The sequence below is a fragment of the Falco biarmicus genome, chromosome 10 (assembly GCF_023638135.1).
Source record: "Falco biarmicus isolate bFalBia1 chromosome 10, bFalBia1.pri, whole genome shotgun sequence".
NCBI lineage: Eukaryota > Metazoa > Chordata > Aves > Falconiformes > Falconidae > Falco > Falco biarmicus.
The window spans coordinates 20,263,652-20,289,951 of record NC_079297.1 but is presented as its reverse complement, the minus strand read 5'-3'; the positions used below and the strand labels follow the sequence as shown (position 1 = coordinate 20,289,951).

The 26,300-nt window shown below is 38.9% G+C and overlaps 1 protein-coding gene across 7 annotated transcripts in view; it reads right to left on the bottom strand.

Moving 5' to 3' along the window:
• Positions 1–26,300, bottom strand: part of SHANK2 (SH3 and multiple ankyrin repeat domains 2) — a 353,645-nt gene that overhangs the window by 137,922 nt on the left and 189,423 nt on the right. For all 7 annotated transcript variants that reach the window (XM_056354407.1, XM_056354409.1, XM_056354410.1 and 4 more), the window contains 3 exons: positions 20,867–20,942; positions 2,695–2,777; positions 976–1,100 (listed from right to left, as the gene is read on the bottom strand). In XM_056354407.1, coding sequence (XP_056210382.1) covers positions 976–1,100; positions 2,695–2,777; positions 20,867–20,942 — 284 coding nt within the window. The remainder of the gene's footprint in view (positions 1–975; positions 1,101–2,694; positions 2,778–20,866; positions 20,943–26,300) is intronic.

Genomic DNA, 26,300 nt, shown 5'->3' with positions numbered 1-26,300 from the left:
ACAAATAAAAGCTGCATATTACATCCTCTCCCAAATGCGAAGGCCAGCTCTGCAGCAATAATGTTGTAGCACCAGTAAATACTTCAAAAAAAAAACATATGACCCTGAAGAAGAAAAAATAAAAATAAATAAAATAAAAAAAGTAGATCTTACAGACAAGACTTGCTCAATCCATCCTGAAAGACCTATTTTTAAATACTGAGTTTCACAGAATCACAGCATCACTTTGTTGGTCATCAAAAGGTTGTGGGGGGAAGAGGAAGAAAATCCCAAATTGTGATAGTGTTGCCAACTGCCCAGTAACCTAAAAAGGAATACTGACTATTTAAGGACAACCTAAAATATCAACCAAAAATTTTCCAAAATAATAAACATGAAGACATTTTTGGTATGAACAAAGAGAGTATTTAAATATACGTTTTTTATAAAGTAATTTATACTGCAATAACGTCCATTGCTTATCTTTTGTATGACTGTATTTACAGTGCATTTTTGGAAATAATTCATGTCAAGCCAAAGTAATTTGCTTTATTCCCCATAGTTTCTAAACAGCACTAGACCACTGATATTTCTAATTGCAGAAATAGTTGCATAAAAAGTCATTACATTTGGTGATTCTGTAAAAATATTTAGAAGACCACAGAACTTACAGCCTACAATAGATATTGAAATTAACCTCAATTTCAATTCACTAATGCAAAGAAGAAAAACTCCCATATTTCTCTGACAGTGTATTCCAAAATAAAAAAAGAACAAAGAGAAAATTCCCAGCTAACCTGAACATTGTTCTTTCTAACTGCTTTCGTAAATGCTACATGAAATTTTAAAATAGAGCAAGTGAAGTCCATCATTGGTGTTAGCCCACTGAACTTGCTGCTCAGAAGCATCACACACTTTTTCCAAAGTAATTTCTACAAAGGGAACATCACTATTTCCCCAACAGAGCACTGAGAATCAAAGTGCAGGATCTCCTACCTCGATCAAAAAGTCTCCAGTTCTCAGGCCAGCTTGCCATGCTACTCCCCCTTCATCCACAGATTCCAGGTACTGCAAAGCAGGAAAGGCTGGAGTTGGGGTGAATTCTTCAATTGGTGTGTCAGCTTTAAAAATAAATACCACATTAAAAAAAAGAAAGTTACGGAGTGCTTGCAAATACCACTTGGTTAAAGGCCTGCTATTGGCCATTTAAATTTATGGTTAAAAAATGGTGGGTGCTAAAAGTAAGAGGACTCTGCCTCAGAGGATATCACAATGCTGGGAAAAGAGTGCAATCTCTCTGCAATAGCAATCCACAGGTCTTCAGAGAGAGAAATACATGCTGCTTTACTGACACAAACCAAATCAAGCTGTATGAGGCAATAGCTGGATTCTGAGTATTCCAGTATATTCAGTTTTAGTTTGAGTAACCCTTTTGTATGCAACTCTGGCAACATTCAACTCAAAATGAATTATGCTCTGTAGCCAGAAGAGAGCACCTGGCCAGACTGGGGGGATGCAGTGAATGGGAAAGGATGAAAACTGATTTTTTCTTCTAGATTTAGATGTATATCACATAGAAGCTAGCAGAAGAAATCACTTTTTAGGAGAGGAGGCACAGCAGGCCTTGTAACAGCCCCCTCCCTCTCTGTGTCACGTACACATACAAGCAGAAAAGTCCTTGGGTCTTTCACCTGAGGTGCCCTCGCTGTTACAGAGAAAATCTGAGGATAATTGTTGGGCTTACACAGAAGGAGCAACCTCTGCTCACTGCACGGACAACTCGTGCCAGTGGGTTAGCTAAAAGGTAGCGCTACTGGCTTTGTTAGCACAAGTCCAAAAATTTTTACTTAGCTAAAATTAGAAAAGCTTTTACAACACTGAAAATCTATGGTGGCACTGGTTTAGGGGTGGGGAACCAGGGAAAGCAAAAACGATGTCCCAAGAATGAAGGTATGGAATAATTTTCATGCTCAAGCAAGGCAAGGGAGAACCCATGTAAAATGAGGGGGAGCAAGAGATGGGACATACCATCATTTTTTTTTTTTAAATACAAAAGGAGCAAACTGGACTGAAAAGTTAAAAAGCAAAGCATTAAATAGAATGCTTTTTTTAACTCTTGAGAATGCCGTTATTACAGATTTTAGTCTACAGAAAAGTAACATGCAGTTTAACATATGAACAGCTTTTAAAATGAGCACACTACAGGCCATGCAACATACGTGCAGCTTCTGAAGATATAAAAAAAGATCATATTTTCATACTAAAACTGCACCAATGTCACCTTGCAGAAGATCCACACCTATTTTAAACAAAACATCACTCTCTTGTCTATTTCTATTCGTAGACCTATTTAAATAGACTGACATTTGAAATAAAGAAGCAGGTTTTATAAGGGAAGCAGGTTTCCCATAGTTAGGTAAACTGCATAACAAAACAGATTAATGACAAAATATTACATATACCAACACAATAAAAATACAGACAAAACTTTCTCCCCCCCCAAATGATTATACAGTGCTTCTCCTATGTAAAAATGCAAACTGCTTCAGACAGAAGCCACTAAAATCCGTCTGAGTAGTATAGCATACAGAGAATCCTGTTGTCTAGCAACCAAGTGCACCAAGAATAATTCCTGCTTATATTCAGAGATATATAAATTTCTTCATGCCAGTGCACATCACACACACACACACACACACACACAGAAGCACATACCTTTTGCCCCTCTGAGCACAAATCCAAATCCTTCATTGTCTTTTTTCTGCAGGACCACTGCCTTTTCTTCTATTATGCAGTCACTGTAGAGAGAATTCCGAGGATAGCGACCATTATTACATCCCTTCATCACCACTGTAGTAGCTGCTCCTCCAGTGTGCAGGTTCATCATCATCACAGCCCGTTAATCAAATAATATTGCAGTAACCAAGCATGGGAAAATATAGAACAAATAGTAGCGAGGGGAAGACAAAGACTAAGCTTAATGATAAAAGAGAACATGACAAAGCAACTTAAAGGGAATAAAAAAGGCAGAAAGGAAAAAGAAAGAAGAAGAAATCATGCATGGTGGTTTGTATTCTATATGAATGACTGAATGAACATGTGATCATGTAATCTGTGGGCTAGCTAGGACTCTAAAAGGAAAAAAAGTAAGTGAACTGAACGACAGTATCATTAATAAACTCCTCAATCGTGGATGTACCAGATGCATCTTCTAGTGAAGCCAAAATGAAACCAACCAGAAGAAAAATGAGGCAGCATTTTAAATTTAAAGATAATAAATTATGATTTTCTATTAGCTAACTAAAAGGCACAAATATATTCTGAAAGCTATGCCTTGCATCAAAAGCCCTTTTTCAATCCTATTGAATGTTGCATGCTGCAAGAATCCCACATGATCATCTGACAGCCTACAATGCTAACAACGTGCAGCTGCCTTGGCGTCATCAAGCACAAATTTCCACAGCATCAAGAATCTGCATAATTGAAATAGTAACAAGGCATGCACAATCAGGAAAACACATTTCTAAGGAATATTTCCTATCTTCTGATAAACAATATTATAAAACAAGGAGATGGTGTAAAGGACTATTTATGTAAGCAGTATGTCCTTAAAGAGAAAGTAGCCTTAGGAATCTTACTGTCATTGGCTAAGAAAAAAGTAGACGGTAGATGAAGAAAATGTATAAAATCCACACTAAAATGGGACCTTTCACATACAGGGAATGATCTGTAAAAGCCTTGAGTTGTTTAGCGGGTTTCATGAAACATTAGGTTACTAAAAATAAGCTCAAAGTAAAAAAAGAAAAAAACCACCTTTTGAATGCTCTTTTCGGTATAAAACCATTACACAGCACACGTTGCAAGACATTCTTCTGAACAAAGACAGTGTCAGGGGTTAAGTATTCATGAATCATAAGCAGTGCAAAACATGCTGCTAGGTTGACTTTAAAATACCTACAAAACTATTTCAGATAGAAACAAGTATGAGCAAGTTTGCTTTTCCTAATTTTTTACTAGCCAGCTACTGTTACCACTGGTCTTGTACAGAGTCTGGTCACTAAAGCACTCAGCACAGTGAGACCGGATCTGCTTCAGTGCCATTAAAAATCCAGCAAGGGGAGGAGGAAACTAAAGAAAAATTGGCGTGACCTTTGTATATAAGGCTCTGAACAAAGACAAGGATGATGATATCAGGACACCAATGGACAGCCTCCAAACTCCAGATCTTCTGTGTATCACAGATTATCCTTTTGGTGACTTTCCAACTCTGAGGGATGCAACTTTGTGTTACTGCTGAAGTTGTGATGGAATTACATCATCCAAACTACAGAGTATTTAAACACTACACATGAATTAAAACTACCACAATGGTGACTTTCTGAGCAACAGATGATCTCCGTAAGTAACACCAGCTTTTGAATACTGTCTCTCAACTTATTATTATTTACTATATAAGTCAGAAATTGCTTTTTCTTACAATTAATACCCCTTCTAGGGAAAGGATATAATAAGTGCCTATTTCTTGAGAAAGCTGAACACACTCCTGTCCAGGGATATCAATGTGGGATGGAATATGTAATGCCCAGAGCCCACACACTTGCAGTGAAGCCCTCCATCAATGTCCTAATGTTATAGAAACTGGCTGAACCTACAAGCATACTGGCTTATTTTCTTCATTTCACCACTCATATTTTCAAGGTGGGGCTCCATACTTTATCCACTGAAGAGCCAAGAGTAAAGCTATCTCCAGCCTTTCTCTTAATACACGGTCAAATTAATAAAACCCATTTCTTTCAAGTTTCCCTGTAAACAATCAATAGCTTAATAGAAGTCAGAAGGCTACTTTTGAGAACCCAAGCACAGAAAGTGTTTGGTTCAAAGAACACCCCTCTGCTCCCCTACACAAATCCCACACTCAGCTCAATTCATTAAAATAACAAATTCAGAAGCCTGTTAGCTAGGCACCTCATCAAACCTTGCTCTGATTCTGTCATTTTTGTTGACAAAACCAAATAAATCCATAATATCATTCCTTAAAACACTGAAGGCTTAAGTTCCAAAAGCAGTGCTCAAGAAAATTTGGGATCATAGAATCACTAAGGTTGGAAAATACCTTCGAGATGAACAAGTCCAACTGTTGACCCAGCACTGCCAAGCCTGCCACTTAACCATGCTCCTAAGCACCACTTCTATGCATTTCTTCAAAAACCCCAGGGACGGTGACCCCACCACCCCCTGGGCAGCCTGTCCCAGTGCCTGACCACCCTCCCAGTGACGACATTTTCCCTGACACCCACCCTGAACCTCCCCTGGTGCCACCTGAGGCCATTCCCTCTTGTCCTGTTGCTGTTCCCTGGGAGCAGAGACCAACCCCCGCAGCCCACAGCCCCCGCCAGGCAGCTGTAGGGAGCCATCAGGTCCCCCCTGACCCCCAGCCCCTTCCCCAGCTTTGTTCTCCCTCTCTGGACACGCTCCAGCCCCTCCATGACCCCTGGCATGAGGGGCCCAGAGCTGAGCCCAGGGCTCGAGGGGCAGCCGCCCCAGTGCCCAGCACAGGGGGACAGGCACTGGCCCTGCTGGCCATGCTGGTTCGGCTACCAGCCAGGAGGCTGCTGGCCGCCGTGGCCACCTGGGCACACTGCTGGCTCACATCCAGCCAGCCATCAACCAGCACCCCAAGATCAATTCACCTGATCAACGTCAGCCATCTACACCTAAACACAAGTCACAGCGCCCTTTCACAGTCACCTAATGAAACAGGCATTAAAACAGGCATTAGCAAGTCACACACCTTCCTAATGTAGAGGTCTATGACTGTTCAGATTAAAAGTACAAAAACCAGCTATGATTTTCTTATCATGTACAGCACATTTATTGCATAAACTACCCAGTTTTAAACTTCAATTTAGACATTGAAAATGGGAATACTAAACTGCCAAAATTTTACAAAGTTTTGTGTTTTACGTGCAAGGGGGAGGGGAAAGGGAGGGGAAGGAGAAGCACAATATGAATTTTTGGTAATAAAATATACAAACTGATCCCTATTACTTGACCTACGTAAATACTTGTATTTACAGCTTACTAATATACTTTAGTCTTGTGCTACATAAGAACTCCATCACAGACTGTAAAGCAAAAATGTAGGTTTGAAAACATCAGACGTGTAGCCATTTCTTCTCATTTACATGCTAGCAGAAGGGGACCTGCAATAATCTTATGGTATGAGCAGTTCAAACTTGTTTAAAGCAATCACAGAAAGCAAATTGATTCTCTACACGCACCCCAGTGTTGCAGAGCTAAGAACCAGCAGCAGAAAAAGGATGGAAATAAACACGCACACAGAAATGAACCGAACTTGCAACCTCCACACCACTTTTCTCCCAGCAAACTCACTTTTGCATCCCTGAGAGAAAGGGGTGGAAGAGGGGGAAAGATGTTTAACCCCTGGCTGTTTGCAATATTGCTTTTTGTTTGCTTTGCCATGACAGAGTTCTTTTATCTCAATGTCAGACTGGACCTCTCCACTGAAGACATGCTGAAGGTCTGTTCACAGTCTACCTGATCTTGGCAGGCAAAGTGCTGCCAAATGTAAAAGTAGGTCAAAATTTCTCACAACGAGCCTTCCTGGCAGCATATGTTTCATCCTGAAGGCGTTGTAAATAACTTAGCAAGAGAATGCACACAGGTTATAGCTACCAGTGACAAAGGCGACATGAAATTACAAGCCCGTTCAGAGGTCTGAGCTCAAGCAACAGCAATAGGCATTTCTTCACAGATGCTTTGAGTACAGTTTCTGGGTTTCTGGCTCTTGAATGAGGCTGAACAGTCCCTGCTATCTGCGACACACTGAATTTCCATGAGTAAAATCCTTAAAGCCCATTTCTGTCCCACCTCAAACTGAAATTAAACAGCATCCATTCCAGAGATGAGTTTTCAGAATATTACTAGTTCCATATATTATGGTAATTAAATGAGTAATTTTAAAATCAATAGCTCATTACTTAAATAGGGCACACATTACTTTGACTTTGGACTGTGTTAAGTCCAAGATTCATTGCATACAAAGTTAAATGCAAAATACATGCTATCAAGTGGAGACTAGTTCCGCATGAAGTACAATCTTAAATACAGAAACTTCAGGCCAAAAAATCGGTCAGTCTGAAATCCCTTGTGCTTTATCCAAACACTAAATATTGGAAACATACTTGTGCATCGGTTCATGTAGCTTCTCTAACACATCAAGGCTCAAGAATTGTGCAGAGCTGTTAGATTTTCCGTAACTGTATAGTATAGACTTACTGATGGAGAAAGAGAAATAAAGGGATTTACCCATGGTCAGAGACACACCTGAGACTTGAACTCAGCACTGTTACACTCAACATAACAACCATAATTTGTGCAGACTTTTCAAGAGAGCAAGAATTTCTACTTTGCTAACAGCCCCTTACAACAATATTTGAGGAAGGAAGTAGAAATGTCAAGTCCTTCACAAAATCTGTATGAAGAAAATAAAGGCTAAAGCACAGGTTCCTGATTGAGGCAAAACCATGAAACCTAGTTTCCATTTCACAACTAGAATAACTACACCCACCCTGTCTTAAAAGCATGACTTACTCCAGAAGTTAAAATACTACATTACAGAGATGGAAACTATCAGGACCACAGAATATGTTTAGGCAAGTTTGTATCATGTGTATCATTAGTCATTTCTGAAAAACAGCAGAGCACACACCAATGGAAATGCTCATTATCTGGAAACAGAAACGGCTATTTGGTATATTGTCGATCTCTCCCTAAGGCAGAGAAAAAATGAATTTAAATAGGAATTATTTTCCTGATTCTCTCCAAGCATGCATCCCCTAGAAACATAACCCAAGTCTAACCTTTTCAGCTTTAAAAAGCTGGACTACAGCCTTCCAAGGCAGAAAAGTTATCTAACAGATCACACGTGAGATTCACACCACCCAAGTTATAATAAAACGAGTAGCCTTCTTAGCTCACAAACCATTCGGTCAGATTGGCTTGCTCTATCCTGCAGTGAGAAGCTATTATCTTCAAGTTCACTTCTTTCAGTTGGCCAAGTAAAATCCAAATCTCTTCATCAGATCTCTTTTATGGCCTCTCCTCAGTGCTCTTGCAATTACAATCTCTTTGAGACATCTACTGAATTCACAGGTAGCTGCATGTTAGAAGGATCAAATCACAGCCCAACAATATAAGGGAATGCCCTTTTTTATACTTTGCCAAATGCAATAAAACAATATCTAAATCATTCTATAAATTTACATACGATGTCTGAAAGCAGTTGCACTAATTCCTTTCAGGCTAGAATAGTTAATTTATGGTGGTTACTTTCAAGCCCATAGAAGGGCATTCAGGAAATCTATTCAAGAAGAGCTCTTTACTGGATGTCCTGAAAGTCAATCCCTGTTAGAAGCACATAAAGAATGTTCCCTCCAAACACTTCCCTTTTTGGAGGAAGTTACCTGTCATGATACCTGCAAAATGAAAATGATGCTTACAGCAAATCTTATTGTACGTTTTAACAGATTTCCAGTGGAAAAAACTTTTGCTGTCATTGCTGGAAGGGATCAGCCTTACTATTTAGAGTCATCTATTGTAACAACTCCAGGAAAACTGGCTAATCCCAGTAAGTAAGGCCTTCAAGATTAAAGAAGGCTCTGCATGTGATTGCTCAGGTTTCTCAGGCATTGATCATCCGGACGTAGGTCTTACAGAAGAGCTTTCACAGCTCTTGTGCAACTTGTGGGACCACAATCGCTTGTTTATATACAGTCTTAAGAGAAATGATATTAAAATTGTTATTAAAAATCATGAGCTTAAAAAAAGAAAAGCTTTATTTCTCTATCTTAATTAATTTGTATTTTAAAAATAAAGAGTCAAATCAAGTACCACACACGACGAAGCAAATCTCAACATGAAACATTCAGGCAGGGGTCCTTCTAGTATAGAACATGGGAGTTTTATAATGCAGAGTCCTTCAAACCATTTCAGTCATGTTTGTATTTTGGGCTACAGCACATTCCACTTACACCTGATACTTAGTAGCAATTTTCAGTTGTAATTCTCAAGAATTTGGGCAGTATAAGCCTGCACTATGAAAATATTAATATTCATTGCTCACACTATGAGCCTTGAACAAACAGACTATACAAACACATACACATGTTTTAAGTAAATAGAATATTTATCCACCTGACTTTTTAGGTTTGTATTTTTTACCCCAAACCAGCTGCAGTTCCAGCCCCTGCTATTGCCACCAAACCATACAGAATTTTCTCCCTGTGTCTTAATATATAAATTATTTATACAAAAGGAATGATAATAATAATGACAGTAATAACAATAACAATAATAATAATAATAATAATAATAATAGCAGCTATTATTCTATATAGGGTTTTTTTAATCAATTTCCAAGATTTTTTGCCAAAGATGGTCAGCATCATCACAGACAACCACAGAAACACAGAAAAGAATGTGTTCAGGGTTAACAAATAGGACAAGTAACAAAGGTAGAACCAGGGAAGTAAATCCAGATCTAAGATAATGGTATGAGTGCACAAAAACATAACTATATGTAACAACAAAGGTTTTTTTCAGCTGATGCAGCATCTGAACTAGTCCATAAAGCTTGCTAATCAATCTCTGTGCATAGCTCAGAGTTAGCATCAGACAGGACTTTGACTTATTTTTCCTTCCTTTTTAGAGAGAGCCACCAGAACATACGCACAACCGTGCTGGGCTGGACATGTCCTTGGAGCCCAGCGTCCTGTCTCCGCCAAGGGCCAAAAGCAGAGAAGGACGTATGAGACAGACAAGCACATTTGGTGCTTCCCCAAAGTACTCCAGCAGCTCCCAAACAAGCTGTGCAACTTGTTCTTTGTCTTACTGAAAACCATTGTACACTGTATTCCCATCTTCTTCTACAGTTTTACCACCACACCTTGGCACGTGCAAATTCCATGGTAATACAGGGGATTATATCCACCTTCTTCAGGATCTCTCAATCCATGTTTCTGTAACACACTTTAGTCATGCTTTCAGTAAAACCACACACAAAAAAAAAGTGTTTTATTAATGCTTTCAAAATGTGTTACAAGCCCTTTAAGGTAGCAGTTTGGCATTACATGTCTTTATAACAAATTATTAAACTCACTATACACTTCAGTATCGTAACTTGATTTGCTCACTCAGCCATTCAGAGAGTCTAAGCATACTAAAGTCTAAACATAAATAACTTATGAAATAGGGGAAAGAGACTGGTGATTTCAGGACTAGTGATAACCATAAGTTTCAAATGAGTTTCAAGAGCTCCCTTAGGTATCCACCACACCATTTGCTAGGATGAGCAGGAGGAATTATCACCCTCCTGTCCTGCCTGCCTTGGAAAGTAAACACAGCTCAAACCACAAGAAGTCTGTGCAAGCCTGACTGTTCATTTCAGCTTTACAGATGTCAAGTATTTCACTTAAAATTCTGCATTGTACGGAAGTGGACAGTGTGTCAATCATCAGTGTTAAAATTCCTGTAAAAATTTGATGACACTTTTGTATAAGGCATGTTACAAATAAGTTTCAAGTTCTGTCTCAGAACAAATGAGGTATTCACACAGGCATAGAGGAAAGTTTTTCTGAAAACATTTTCCCATTTTTTTTCCTCTTCAAGAGCTTTAAAAACACAATATAGAGTGAGAAACATTGATTTTCTAGGATTTTACTGAAAAGGCATTAAGTGGGGATTTCAACTGGAGTTTAACTTTCACATAACCCTTTAAAAAGCCCAACTCATCATATTATTTTGCAATCTCATTAACATAAAAAAGGAGGTGGCAACTCTACCTTTTTTCTGAAATATATTCTCCCCTCTCTCCATTTCTCTAATTACACTAAAGCCCTGAAGTTATTTTAAGCCTACCCCAAATTTTATTTACTTTTCTGCAAAACAGCTTGGGAAATGTCCATTTTAAGACATTCTTGTCTAACAGTACCATCATTTTCAGCAATTTTGTCAAAGTATGGCCCGTTTAGCACACAGCTTTAGTAGCAGTGAAAAATCACTGACTTTACAGACACCAGCTGATGAAGAGAAAGAGCTCTGCTTTATTTAAACTGGCTGTTATTCTTCTTAATTAAGTGAATGTTGAACTGGAACCTCTCCTTATTGCCCCCATTCCTTTGATGTTCAGCTATAGCTTGCTGATTGCACTGCTGTGTGCTCTCTGGAAACATGGAGCTTTTATTTTCTAAGTACTGGAGATGGGGTAAAAATTCAACTCAATTGAGTAACTAACTTCAGACGTGTAGAGTTTAATTTTAAGTGTATTTCAGAATTTATGACATTTGAAGAGTTTACAGCAGAGGTATTAAACCACCTCTGCTATAGCTACAACTGTTAAACCTGACAGTGCTACACTGTCAGTCTTTGCAGATGCTAGTTTAATAGAGCACACAATCTACTCAATACCAGCACTAGTTTTCAATTGTAGCATCAAAGTCTTAATTCTGAGACCTGTTATCTGTGTCCAACATGCTGCTTTTGTTTTATTTAAAAAATAGAGAAATGAGATGACACACAGGCAACAGTCTTTTCTCTAACTATGCAGCTACCATTATTTCCTAGTGCACATATTTAACCTGACATCCACTACTCTGCCGTTCACAATTCTGCTGTGAAATCAGTTGTAGTACAATGCTTTAAGGCAAATCTTTAAATCTATTAAAACAAATCTTTTGTTGATATATTTTAGTTTAAATTAAGCCTTCATTAGCCATTATTTCTCTAGAACATGGGATGAAATTTTACGTCACAGAGAGCAGGCACCCCCAGCAATATCACCAGCTATTCAATTGGTATATCTGCCAATCATTCAAAATCGAGCATCCCCACCTGCACGCCAAAACCTCTGAGGACGGAGCTAGCATCTGTCTCTTGGCTCAGCAAAAGAATAATAGTTTCAAAAGACTTGGATAAAGAATTGCTCTGTCTGCCAGGTTCTTGGCATTCATCAGCAATACAAGGTATGGGTTCAAGTCAAAGCAGTCTAACACACATGGGACTCAAGCCCAGATCTTCTTTATTCCAGGTGAAGACCTGCCACCAGCGATTGCTTGCTCTTTAGCAGGTCCCTCTTTGTAGGGTTTGACCCCACTCAATTTATAAAGAAGTACAATTCCAGCGCATCTGTTCTGTCCCAAGACAAAACAAGACATCCTCCTCCCACCAACCTTATGTTTTGCACAATGGAAGTGACCAGCTTTACTTTCTGATCTGTCAATAGTTTCTTCTTTTAAGAGGAAAAAAAGACCTATGCTGCCTGCCAGTCACCCTTACAATTTGCCTTGTAGATCAAATTCTGTAAATGCAACATATTTATGAAAATCTGGCTGGAAAAAGGAGAAAAGAAAAAAAAAAAAAAGTGGTTTAAATCATTGCTCTGGTTTAAATCATTGCTCCCACTGGAGGAAAGCCCACAGCACGAGCTCAACAGTTATTTGTTCCTTTTGGTCTGCCAAAACTTAAAAATGCATCACTTAAAATCAGAGGCACCATATGTCAGCTTTTGCTCATCTAGTGATTAGGTGAGAGGAAGGCAGCCAAAGGTGTAGTGGGGCAGGGAATTAAAGGCCACATAGAGGAAGCTAAGTCATCATCGTGGAGGCTAGGAGACAGGACTATAAACCAGTAATTGTTAGAAACTTAATCATTCCTCTTTTCCCTGAAAAACAAACAGTTTAGTCTCCTGCTTTCTTCTCTCCTATCCTTGTGTCTAATTGTGTGGCTCCTGTTTCTAACTAACCTGGTATCACACCGTCAAAACTTTTTCTCAAAGTCCTCGCCTTCTGTCATTTCTGCTCCTTTTTCCTATATATTTTTTTAATTTTCTCTATTCTAATTTAGAAAACTTTATTCCTCCCCATGCACAGGACACAGGCTGCTGCTTTCAGTTCTGACATTTAAATCCATCCTGTCCTCCAGTATTGGGTCAGAGGAGTTACAGAGAAAATACTGCTGAGCTTGAGAGTCTCAGTAGCTGTGCAGGTAATGGCACATCTACCAAACCATGGCCCTTGCAATCAGGATCTTCTGTACCCATAGTTACGCAGTTAGGTTTTCACTAGCACTAGAGGTAGATCCTTGAAGCTTCTCCGAAAGAGTATTTTAATTTTAAATTTGGGAAATGCTATATTTTTTTTTCCAGCTTTGGCCTTGGAAAATGTGGGTCTTCCTTTGCTAATACTTTACCGCTAAAAATTTAAGTAAACTTCTAGCCCAGAAAATGTCTGATAAATTTTAGCCATTAGTTTCAAAACCATTAATTGCTAAAAGCAGGTTCTTAGTGAGGTGCTTTAAGCTAACTTCACTATGAAGGCAGCAAACAACTTTTAAATGTAGTTACAAATTCATGGAAACTCCTATCACCCACTGTATAATTTTGCATCTTAGTGTAATTTTAATAAACTTTAATATTGCATCTTCATGCAACTATGCTACATGTTTCAACAGAAAGATACTACAGTTCAGATACATACACCCTTTTAACCTCCTATGTTAGCAATTACTTTAAATATTTCCTGTAGTCACCAACGTAAAAAGCTCAGTTGTGGCAGCACACAACAGCAGGGGAGGCAAAGTGTGAAGTTGTTCATTAGCAAGTAAGATCATTTTCGTTAGAATTTAAATAACTTTAAATGAAAAATATCACATTTTACATCTCCACCTGTTCCACAAAATCTACAATGCCTTAATTACTGCTTAAATATATAGGTAATTTTCCAAATTGTATTAAATTATATTCTTCAAGTTAATGAGGCACCAGGTATTATAAATGAGCTACCTTCATCTTTCTGCCTTGCACATTAAGAGCAGTTCAGCGCTATCAGACTATTATACTCACAGTACAGGAATTAATTCAGGACTGGCACTAGTCAAGACCAACAAAATATCTTTAGAAACAATACACACACACACAAAATATTTCACACAGTTTGTTTTCTACAATTTGGTCAGTGCTGACTGTTCTCTATGCACAAAGGAACCAAGAGTATCACATATGCAGAGATCTTAAATCATTAAGATCTCAATGAGCATTCAGATGTAACCACATCACTGTATCATGTGGTTATACCTATACACCTATTGCATTACAACTCTAAGCATACTTAGATATTTTTCCTACCACCTCCTGGACAAAACCTGAGATATGTATGTATGCAAAAAAGTTAAAATACTACTGGCTTTATTCTTTCTATCAAAGGAGACAAAGAATTACATTTAAAATCTATACCTGCAGCTATGAAGAACTGTAAAATCACCTTCAACTGTTATCAATGTATCCATCCCTAAATAAAGTCACAGAAATCATGAATTTATTGTTAAGAATGAACAGCATCCATTTTAATACCCTTACTCCAGTTCCTGCAAGAGATCAACCGAGCAGTACAAACTTCACAGAAAACATTAGTACAGCGGAATTGGTGCCATCCAACAGAAACCCCAAAAAAGTCAGTTATGTCAATGCAGAAAGACCTGTTCTCCATGTAATGATACTTCTCTCAGTGTTTCCCTCACTGTTCCGCAGGCCTAGGGAGAGCCAACCTGAAAATGCGGCAAGTGGGATATAAAACCCAACACATAACAACAGCCCTTACACATTCCTTCAGTTTTTGTAAAGAACCGTTTGCCAGGATTTTGAAGATTGCTGCTGACACCTGCGCACAAGCAAGCGGCACTCTGCAAGCGCACATGCCAGATTCCCTGAAACGTGGAAACAGGGCCACTGCTAAGCATTACCAGGAACAGGTCCCTTAGCTGCCTGTCCAGCACTACACAGAACCATGGAATCACAGAATGGATTGGGTTGGGAGGGACCTTAAGGATCATCTAGTCCATCCCCCCCGCCAGGGGCTGGGGCACCTTCCACCAGACCAGGCTGCTCCAAGCCCCATCCAACCTAGCATGACGTAACTCATGGCTTGCAATGACCAGAATTCTACACAAGGTTTCCATTCATTTTAAATATATATATAAAGAGATGAATAACTGCATTTTTCCAGAAGGAAGACAATCTGTTTATGTAAAACAGCCACACAAAACCAGACAGCAAACCAGATGAAAGTATTTCTGCATCAAATTGAGAGCTTCCACCAAAGAAAGTTAATTACTGTGTAACACACCTAATGCTTAAACTATTAAGACAGCACCATTTACATCACAACTGTGGGACCAAGACTGAGGTATTCAACAGCTTCTGTTCTGTGGGTTAAAAGATAAAAAAAAGAAAAAAAAATAAAAAGCACTACACAGCATGCTGAATTACAGGGGTAGACAGCTTCAGCTGTGCCAAAGAGTCCTCTGAGCTGTCTAGGATTAAAGCTTAGACTGCTCTATCCGACAGTGCAGATGACAACAACAACAGAGAATCGCTGCAAAAAACAGCTGAGAAGAATCTCTCATTTTTCTTAGGTGTTTGCACATAAATCCGCTTTTGAGGAGTTGCTTCTGTCTGCTTCTACACTCATGAGACATGGATGCTGCCACCTGACTCCAAGTAGGAAGTTAATGAATTAAGGTTTTAATGAAGCTTTCTTACACATACCTCCCCAGACTACATAACCCAATTTTCCTCTTTTTCATCATCCAGAAAAACAGAACTAAAACCAGAAGGCAAATCAATTTGGTCTCATCATTAACTTTGTGGCAACAATCCTTTGAAAAAGGTTATTCATTATTACATACTCTCCCATGAACTTCTTAATACTGCTGTAGCCACAGGATGGCAAGAAAAGTCACCAGGAAAACATCTCCCATGCACTGATTCGCAGTGGCTAGCAAAAAAAACAAAAAGAAAAGTGAAAGTCAATTGTACTGTGAAGAAAGGGAAGACAGAATAGGCAGGAAATCTTACATTTATATTGTGTACTTCATAACTGCATTGAAGTTGGCACTCAATTATGCTATTGACTTTTGCTATTTCACTATTCTATTGGAGGTGGGAGGGAGATGATGCAATTATCGCACTAGTAAAAGTTTCCACTGTTATGTTCTAAAGTTTCCAAATCCATGAAGGCAACTGGATCATGGTTTCCACCAAATCAATTCTATAATTCCGTAGTACCTAAATTGCTCATGTTATTTTTGTCTCCAGAGTATGAAAACTAAGTTATCAGTTTATCATCAGCCACATCAAATTTTAAAAGGTGCTAACATTTTACATCTGAAATTAAACAACTAAATAACTTCACATATTTTAATTTGATAACTTAATTTTGTCTTCTGATTTTCATGACTGAACAGTTCACTATCCTGTCTTGAGAGTATTAATGAATTCCCTCACTTCTGTTAGAAAGCAGATAAAAATGTACCATTTTTAAAGGTTTACCATGTTTTTAATTTTTTTAAAAAGAAAGAATTCCAACATCCATTGTACACCTTAGCAATAATTCCTTTTATTAAACTGGAATTTGACATTGATGAAATAATTGATTTAAGGCCTAACTAGACTTGGAAGTGTTTGCTTTGCTGGTCACAATACTGCCCAGCCAGCCTAGACAAGACAGACCCAAACAAACTTTTTTTCCTAACAAACTCAACGGGATCCTTCCCCACCCCAGCTCTCAAAAACCATGTCCCATGGTTGCCTTGACCACTGCTGACCACAATAAAGGGAATACACAAAAATCCAGAGGTGGTCAAAGCAGTCTTACATTATCCCCTCGCAACTTTGATGGCATATCTGCTCTTCAGGACAAGGGGTAATGGTTTTAAACTAAAAGAGGGTAGCTTCAGACCAGATATAAGGAAGAAACGTATTACGATGAGGGTGGTGAAACACTGGAGCAGGTTGCGCAGAGAGGTGGTAGATGCCCCATCCATAGAAAAAAATTCTATGATTCTATGATTTTTCCGTGCCTGCTTTCTGCTCCTCTATGTGGCTCTATGGCACGTCAAGAAAGGACAGCCTCAGGCCATGGCGTCTTCTGGATTCTGACATACGGATGCTGCCTGGGGAACTCTGCCCATCTACATGCCACCTCAGCCTCCACAGCTGCAGCCCAGGACAAATGCCCAGGGACATGTATTTACTCCTCTTCATCCCACAGGAGCTCCTGTTAGCGTAAGAAACTTCACCCTCTCTCACATGTATGCCATTGCACAAAGTCTGTCCTTCCCTTCAACATTTGTTCATCTGCATCATATTAGAGGAAACTGAGTGAAAGTAATTAGTTCTTAAAAGGTTTTAATAAAATAGTAAAGGAATTCATCTAAAGGAATGTCAGCAGTAGCAGTGCATGACAGCTGCAAGAGACAACATCATCTTTGCATAACAGAATTAATGTATCCCATCAGCATTTAAAGCAGAAAATACATTAGACCTGGTAGACTCAAATATTATATTTCTATGATATTTAATGTCTATTTGTACTTGCAAGCAGGCCTTTCTACATATTAGTAAGTATACTACCCATCTTCCTGAAGTATTAACATATGGATAACTGATCTCTTATGCAAAACTGAAATAGGATTTAATGAACCTCCATTACTCAAGCTGCACATTTTCCTAAAGCTGAAAAATGCCAAGTACAATGTATTTTCCTGCATGTGAGTAAGCCCATTAATACAGATTTCTGAACAGAATGTTTCTACTCAGCAGTTTTGGCCCTTTGGAAGGGGGAAGGAAAAAGAGTAGGGAGCAGACACTTCCCTTCACTCCCCCACATCATCACCAGAAAGGAACTGGATCAGCTTTGTTAATATTTTGGTTTCAAAGCTATTAGTACATAGGCACAATTGCTTCTGACAAATGTTTATTAATCTGTTTTACTATATTCTTCCCCTACTTTGATAGGAAATGATACAAGAGAAAGTAATCAAAGCAGTATACATTTGGAAATATCAAGAATTGCTGTTAGTCTGACATTGTGTTTGCCTTTTTTAACAATTCCCCTCCCTGAAGAAGTCCATGCTAGGAATTAAACCTGTACGTACTAACAAGACATACTAATCTCCTAGCCAGATTCTTAAATGCAAATTCTTTTTCTCTAGCAGCAATACATAAGCACCAGTAAAATTACCATTTAGATGTGCAAAAAGCTGATTTGTAGCCTCAGTCATATATCTGAAACACAACTTTGTGTGCTATTAGGGTTTTAGGACAGCAAGTCCTCAAACTATTTTGTTTAGGAAAAAAGTATCAGAGAACATTTCACCATATGTCATGTTTATAAAGGATGAAAAAGGAAGTTTACCTTTCATCATGGCATATGTTCTGTAAATAAATCATTACAATAAATTATTATATGCACCTCAGAGAAACAAGTTTTTTTGTTTTCCAGCAACTAATTAGGTCTGGAAACTTGGACACCAAAACCTTTTTTTTTTTTTTTTAGTTTTCCAAGTGTTATTTTATAAAAACTCTAAAATTTTTGCTACTTAAAAGTATGTTAAGCAAGTCTATCTTTGCACTGTATTTCTTGGAATTTCCCCTTAATTCTATCCTCTCCTACCCTTCCCTCTCCACTTCCATGATTACTCTTCAAAACGGGTCCACTGGGTTTCAGATTCTCTGTGGAAACTAACCTTCAGTTTTCTTCAAAACTTCGCTTTACTCAGAAGCTACCAGAACTCTGTTGATTTTCCTCTTACTGCTCAGATATCGATGCCTGGATCAGGAACAATTGCAGACACACTTTATACCTAATTTCTCAATAATAAGACTGTACAAAAATTATCATTTCATCTGATAAAGTCTCCTGCTCAGCTGTAGTCCTGAATGAGATAATGTAAAATTTTTTGAGAGCTTTGCTGTTGCACTATACAAGCCCAATACCTTAGAAGGAAAAAACAAACAAACAAACAAACAGCAACCTCCCCCACTTCCCCCCAAAACTCATTCACACTTTCTGTGACTTCCCAAAAGTAGAGAGCATAATCTGTTCGTCCCCAACAGCTCACTGGTTAAAATACATACTTAAGCACCACTGAGACCAGGTTCATGCCCTTGGTCTGAGCCATCCTGCTTTCAAAACAACCTTTCTAAACAACAGGGTACTGCCTGTTTCAGAAAGGCAGATGGCATTGTTCACTCCCAAGAATGGACCTGAATTTTCTTGGGAAAAGGACAACAAAAAATCCAAACGCTATAGAATCAGTAGCTACCTCCTCCCACCCCCCCCCAGCCCCAAATAATAAAAATAAATAAAAACTAAAAAATGAAGAAAGCTTCACAGAACTGACATTTTCTAATGAAAAAATCTCTTGTTAAAAAGTAGCAGTACGTTTCCAAGTGGGACTATCTGGTATCTCTTAGGCAACGTGCTGTGGCCATAGCTTCTAGCTGTACAGAAACAACCCATCCATTAATGCTGAAACACAGAGACAAAGCTATGAATTTTACAGAATAATGATCACTCACAGAGTCTTGCAACAGGCAACTCTGCTCACTGGAAATGTAACCGGTAACCAGTGAGTTTACCCTGCAGAACAGGTATGTGTTTCCAGACTAACAGCTTCTCTTGACAACTTTATCATTATTCAGCTGTCCAGTCAATCACATCATTGTCCAACAGTGCAAAGCTCTGGTAACTTGGCTGATCATGGCAGGAGAATATGCAAGATGCTCAAATGGGGTTCTTCTATTTCTAAATCACAGCAGCAAGAGCCGATGCCCCATAGCACACCAGATACAGTAACAGGAAGATTCAAGCCACTGAGGCGGGATGATTGTATCCGACCCACAAGCCTGTGCTTCCTCCCACCATGTCATCAAACCGTCCCTCTTCATGCAACATTGCGCCACTCCTCTAAATCACAACTCAAGAGACCACAGATTTACTTTTTTTTTCCAATATTTATAGGCTGTATGCAGCAGACAAGCGGCAGGCCCCCTGCCTTTCAGTGCTCCGCACACCAGCTGTCAGGAACGCAGGACATCTTGGGCATCCAAACTGCTTCAGCTGACTTGAACTCCATCCTCCTTCCCCAAACTGTTTAACTGACATAAAAACTATGCAGGACCCTCAGAACAAGGATTAAGATCACATAACAAAACCAACAGTTAGCATATTTTCTTTCTTTCTTTTTTTTCATAGTGTGCTACATGGAAGTCTGCCATCATTACTTTACACATTTCAGAATTCTACAAAAAAGGTGTTTTTCTTGAAAACAACAACAAAAAAAAAACCAACCCCAAGCTGTAATTAGACAGTCAGGAGAAAAGGTTAAGTCCAGGTTGCCACCACAATTTTCTCAAGAAGACACCAACAGCTGACAGGTTCTATGCTCTAGAAATCATCCTTTCTACCAGAAGTTGGCTGTACGTCTGATGTATACGCACGTGGGGCAAGAACTTACTTAAAAATCACGAATACTCAGCAGAAACTGCAAATAAATAATATAATTTCTAAATTCCTCATTTCTAACAGCCTATTTTCTACTTAGGATCTAAAGATACGGTTCAGAACAACAAATTACAGAATTTTATTTTGGTTTTCTTGTCAGCAAGTATGACTCTGTGAACAGATATAAAATGCCTGATCTTGTGAAGTATCCAACAACTTAAGTGGTCCTTGACTGTAGAAGCAGCTGGAATATACTGCTTCCGTGAAATGCTGATCTCTTTCACCACTCATGAAAACAAAATAGTGATACTCATTACACTTCATTACTCACTATTTTTGTAGACTCATCCCATATGAACAAAAGTAAGCTGTGATAAAAAACAATTTAGATGTAGAATGATATCTTGAGAAGCTCTGTTTAGTAATCTGCTTCCCTCTTCTCCCCAAAAGCCTCCACAAAATTGACAATTAAATAAAACCCAGAAAGGGTTTGTAAAGAGATTGCAACCAAAAAGAAAAATTCTTACCTTGAAGCATCAAAGCTGTCATAGGATCCAACTGTGTAGTGTCTGAAGAGTTTCTTTGTTCTATCTGTTCGAGTTTCTGTACAAAGAAAAGAGAACTTTTAATAATACTCCTTTATTTCTTAATCAAGTGCTGTTTGCAATTTCAAAATGGGTTTTCTGCTATATGTCAAGAAAAGAAAACTTATGGTACTACATAGAACCACAGAATGGCTGAGATTGGAAGGGGCCTCTGGAGGTGACCTTGTCCAACCCCGCTGTTCAGGCAGGGCCACCTACAGCTGGTTGCCCACGACCATGCCCAGATGGCTTTCGAGTATCTCTAGGGGGGGGAACTCCACAACCTCCCTGAGTAGCCTCTTCTAGTGCTCAGTCACACCCACAGTGAAATAGCATTTCCTTATGTTCCCTTACAGTGAGTTAACATAGTTTCAAAGCATTTTGAAAAAAAAATATTTTACTTTGGAATTGAGACATTCTTTTATCATATCACATACACATCAAGTGAATAAGGGTAACTTCTTGCAGACCACGTATCATATAATTCACAAGTTTTAAAGTTCCACCCACATTCTCAGTAGCAAAACCTTTCAAGTCCAGTCTTTGGTTCTTTATAGCTTGGACTAAGAGGCAAAATACAAGAAAGAAAGAAGAAAAAACAGTAACAAGTTCCAGAAAGGTTGGGAAAACAGCCAAAAGAACACAAACCAGTGTTTTTTGTTTAAACTCACGCACATATGAATACAGAACTAGAGCTATTTCTATGATTTTATGAGACATATGGAAAATGGGGTAGGGGGAAAAGTAGCTGTCCACATTCACCGCCATCAATCAGATCTCACAGGAAATAGTGCTATGAAACATGAAGAACAACGGATTAAGATAAAGCAATGTATCTGCTAAAAAGCCATTTAAAACCTGAAATACATTAACATTTTGTATTTATGCCTTTTCTTAAGAAAAAACCCATCCATCCCACTGAAGCAGTTCCCACATCTAGTGGCTGCAGCATGAACTCGATCTCTAGGGCTATGAACATTATGTTCACAAGTATTTCTACAATTCACCAAGATGAACACTGGTTTAATATGGGTATAACAGTTAAAGCACTTAGTTCAGAACCGTATCTGTAGAACAACATGGCTAAACTCTCTTCCTCTAGGATTGGAAAGATGCTCTTCTTTATTGGTTTCAATGGGTACCTACAGGAGCACCAATAAATCAAGCACATGGTAAAGATGCAGAAGCTACTCCAGAATTTGGTGGCTTCGGTTTGCACAGCAAAGAGCATAAGCTAAAAGGCTTTCACTTTATGTATGTGTATGTATATCTATATAAAAAAATTACACTTCTAGGGAAGGACAAAAGGATTGTAGAGGAGGTAAGAATTCATTGTCACACTCTTCTTCAGAATGACAGGAAAACACACAGAAACTTACTTCCAAAAAGGCATTCAAATGAAGTAAATCTTTAACAAAAAAAAAAAAAAAAAAGAAACCTTCTTTGGTAGTTTTATGTATCGTAGCAATTGTTCAAACCTATCAATTTTCCAAGTCTTACTCAGCCTTTACCACAATATTTCAGCGTATTCATTTTTCCTCAGGCGAGTATCTTTAGTGCAGCCCCTTTCTACATGGTTTCTTCATTCAAGGGAAGATACTTATGAAGAAACTAGTTTTTGAGACAGGAAAAAATCTTGCCTAAATATAGCTTGGTCCTCAAATGCTACCACATTAAGTTAGGGTAACAGATACCAAAAATCAAATTGAAAAGTTTCTGGTTTAGCTTGTGCCTATGAAATCTCATGTGCATGGCTGAGGAATTTGTTATTGAAGGGCAGCCTGACACCATCCAACCAGATTTTATTAGTTCTCCAAGCTAGACACAGCCCTCAAGGTGGACCATCTCTATGTCACGGCTTTTAAGGAGGTTAAAAATTACTGTGAGAGGTAGTGCTGTCAGATGACCAAGTTCTGGTCTGTAGAGAGAAAAAACCACATCAGTGCAGGATGACGGGCTTTAGACATGGCCAAGGAGGACACTGCAGAAGTACTGGGAGGCAGACTTTGCAAAGAAGGGTTGACAAAGTGCATCTTTCCTTGCTTTACCCAGTACAGCTGATGCATCACTGGATCATGCCCCCAGCTGGAGACATAAATACAGATACATACATAATACAGAGGAATTACAGCTGAAAATATATGCGCAGGTTGCAGCTGGCTAAAAATGTAAGCAAGTTATTTCTTCATAGCGGGGCACCAATTTGCAAGATACAAGAAAAACAGTACTAAGAAAAAAAGAAATATTTACATTTATACAGAATTTGTGGAGATTGGGCAGCCTCCTTCCTACAGGATGTTCAAAGAGGGAGAAATTATAAAATGAATCCTACTTGACAGTTTTGTATAGGCTTAGTTTGTCCCTTTGTCACTCCCCTACAACTTACATTTTCTGCCAAAGAGACCTTACCTTTACCCCAGGTTCCAGCTCCTATTGCCCTTACCCCCCTGCCCTTCTGGAACACCCAAAAAGGACACAACTTGCTGCAGGACTCACCTAGAACACACCCAGACACAACCAAAGCTCAGCCAGCCAGCGTGTTAGCTGCAGGGCTGGAGAACGACGTGCTGCCTTTCATGGAACGAGAGCCCTGAGTGCAGTGAGCAGTAATGTTACCCAAGGCTACATGACAGCTGCTCAAAGAGATTTGGCTTTCATGTAGCCCATGGTGTAACTGCACCTCATAACGTGCTGTAAGGGGTTCAGTGGATTTTATGGGTCATGCCTTTGTTGCTAAGTTTACAAGTTTAGCTTCAAAATCCAATGCCCTGCAGTGATGTGGAATAAAGTGACCTGCAGGAACTGCAGTCTACTCCCCGTCGAGCAACATCCTTGTTCACACTATCCTAAAAATTAGATTAATATCAAGAGACATCATCAGAAGAAACACAGAAAAACATAAACTTAGTTTCCACTTAGAGTTTACCACTGGCCTGTTTTCAGAAGTCACTTATAAAAAATTAAAAAAACGAAGTATGATGAAGAATACTTTTGAAATCTTAAAGCCACTGCTTGAGCCTTAAGGAGCCAGATGTTTCCTCTGCAGAAACTGTTTTATATAGCATGATATTTCAGTGCTATTAAGGAATACAAAGTGGGTGGGAGGAACGGAAAGGCACAGTAAGACAGATAGCTTTGTTCAGCTACTTAGTATTGCAAAGCCAGCATTCTTTAGCTGCAGCTTCTGTCTGCTCTCTGTCTCTCCCACCCCCCTACTTTCCCTCACTTTGTGTGCAATCATATTCACAGGGATTATTTGGGAAACCATTAGCCTTAGAAATCCATGAACTGAAGGCTAAGTGGTATGTTTCCCAGGTTTCTGTGTAAGTTCTTTAATTACCCTCTTTCCCTAACCTCTGGCTCAGATTCTAGTTTGTCCTATTACGCAGCATAAGTACACATATCCAAAAGCAGGGGGAGAAGGATCAGAATTCTGCCATCATTATGAACCGCACACTGAAAAAGGAGAGGAAAATAAAAGAGTCTCCATTCTTTCATTTGACTAAAGAATACAAAGAACCTACAGATAATCGTTTAAATTTTTTTTCTGAATTCAAGCCATATATAGCATAATCACACCAGTAGAGATATAATAGCACCAAGGGGTTACTTCCAGATTTCACTGGATTTTTATGCGTTCTTACATAGCCGGGTTTTCTGAATACCAGCACTTTTAATCAGAGTCTTTTGGAGCAAACTAGGACCACCTAAGACTAATAACCCTATCATCGTTTATAAAGTCTTTACCTTCATCATTTATGGATTCTTTACCTACAGAATCCTTTGAGGATTTCTTCTTAAACTTGGTTGCAGACAGCTTTGAAAGACTAGCAAGAAGATATGGACAAGAAGGTCTAGAAAAACAATTTTTGCCAGTGTATGTATTACTGCATTATTACTGAGAATATCTGTCAGCACAGATGAAAGTCAGTGCCTCAAACTGAAATAATTCAAAAGCCATTCTAGGAGGCAGGACAAAACACCAATGTTCGCAAAAATGGTATAGTTTCCTTTATAGTGACAGAAAAAAGGAGTATTGGTGTATCATTTGAAATTTCTACATTTCTTGAGAAGCCCATATTTTACTGGAGTTACTCCATTGTGTATTTTTTTAACTAATATCTATAGTTGGTTAGAAGATTTTATCTCTACAGGCCTTCATCCATCTCTAGGTTACAGCACAAGGACATTCCTGGGCATGAAGCATCAGGATAAACGTCATAGTAGCATCTCGGTTCTTACGGTACTGCACTGCTTTTCACAGAGGAAAAACCGTTTATGTGAAAAGGAAGGCTCCCTCTAAAGCTACTGAAACTATTTCCCATAAGAACACAACATCACTACTTTGGGCTAAAAAAAACCCCAAAAACAACCAGTAAAAAAACCCCAGAACTCTCTAAGAGGTTTTATTCTCATCAATTAATATGCCAACTAGGAGCAGTGTGAGTCCTAGCGTGATGAGACCCATAGAAGAGTCTGCAAGGAACAAAATAATGTGGCAAGTTTTTTCCTGGTCTGTTCTCCACTGAAGCCAACGGAGTTGCGGCAGAAATGAGCTGTTTGCACTGTGCAATCGCAGTAATACAAATAACAATGCCCTAGATGTTTCTTTATTAGAATCATTTATTGTTGCAGACATTTCAGTAAGCAACAGACTTAAACCCTGCCATTCCAGGATGCAATTTATAGGGTTTAAAGAACATTGAGAAGATGCAGGTGAAAAACATCTTCTGCTTTTCTTCTTCCACCTTAGGAGGAGTGATGGCTTTCCTCAATTGAGAAACATGTATGTGACTTCCCTGGAGCTTTGCTGTGTTAGTCTCATAACTGACCACAGGACTCCAGCAGCACCTGCAGACATTATCAAAAGCTAAAAAATCGCTGACATGAAAGGCAAGAAATAAAATTTGGACTCTAATCCACAAAGACAGATAACACCCTTCTTGCTCCATTTCTTCAGTGGTTAGCACATACCTATCATGGGCATGTTACAACAGACAACCACACTGACGCTATTATCTGTAGTATATTGCTTACATATTTTATATTGTTTGGAAGAGTAAAGAGAACTGGGGTGGGGGAGGCCGCGGAAATCCCAAAGCAACTGTCTTCATTCCTTTTATTCTTCCTGCTGCTCTTCACAGGGCATTTCGGTGGCCGTGTTTCCTAGGAAACTGCAAGGGGTTGCTCTGCTAGTGGGTATGCTGTCAGACTGCTTGCCAGCACTCTGGGAAGGGTTTAGAGTGATTGACACGTCCATAGGATGAACAAAGGAAATAAAAGTGTAACAGACTAATTTATGTGTGATGTTGGGAGAGACAATACAGAGCAGCAGCTACCCTCGAAAGATCACTGATTGTTAAAGGTAAACTCAGGT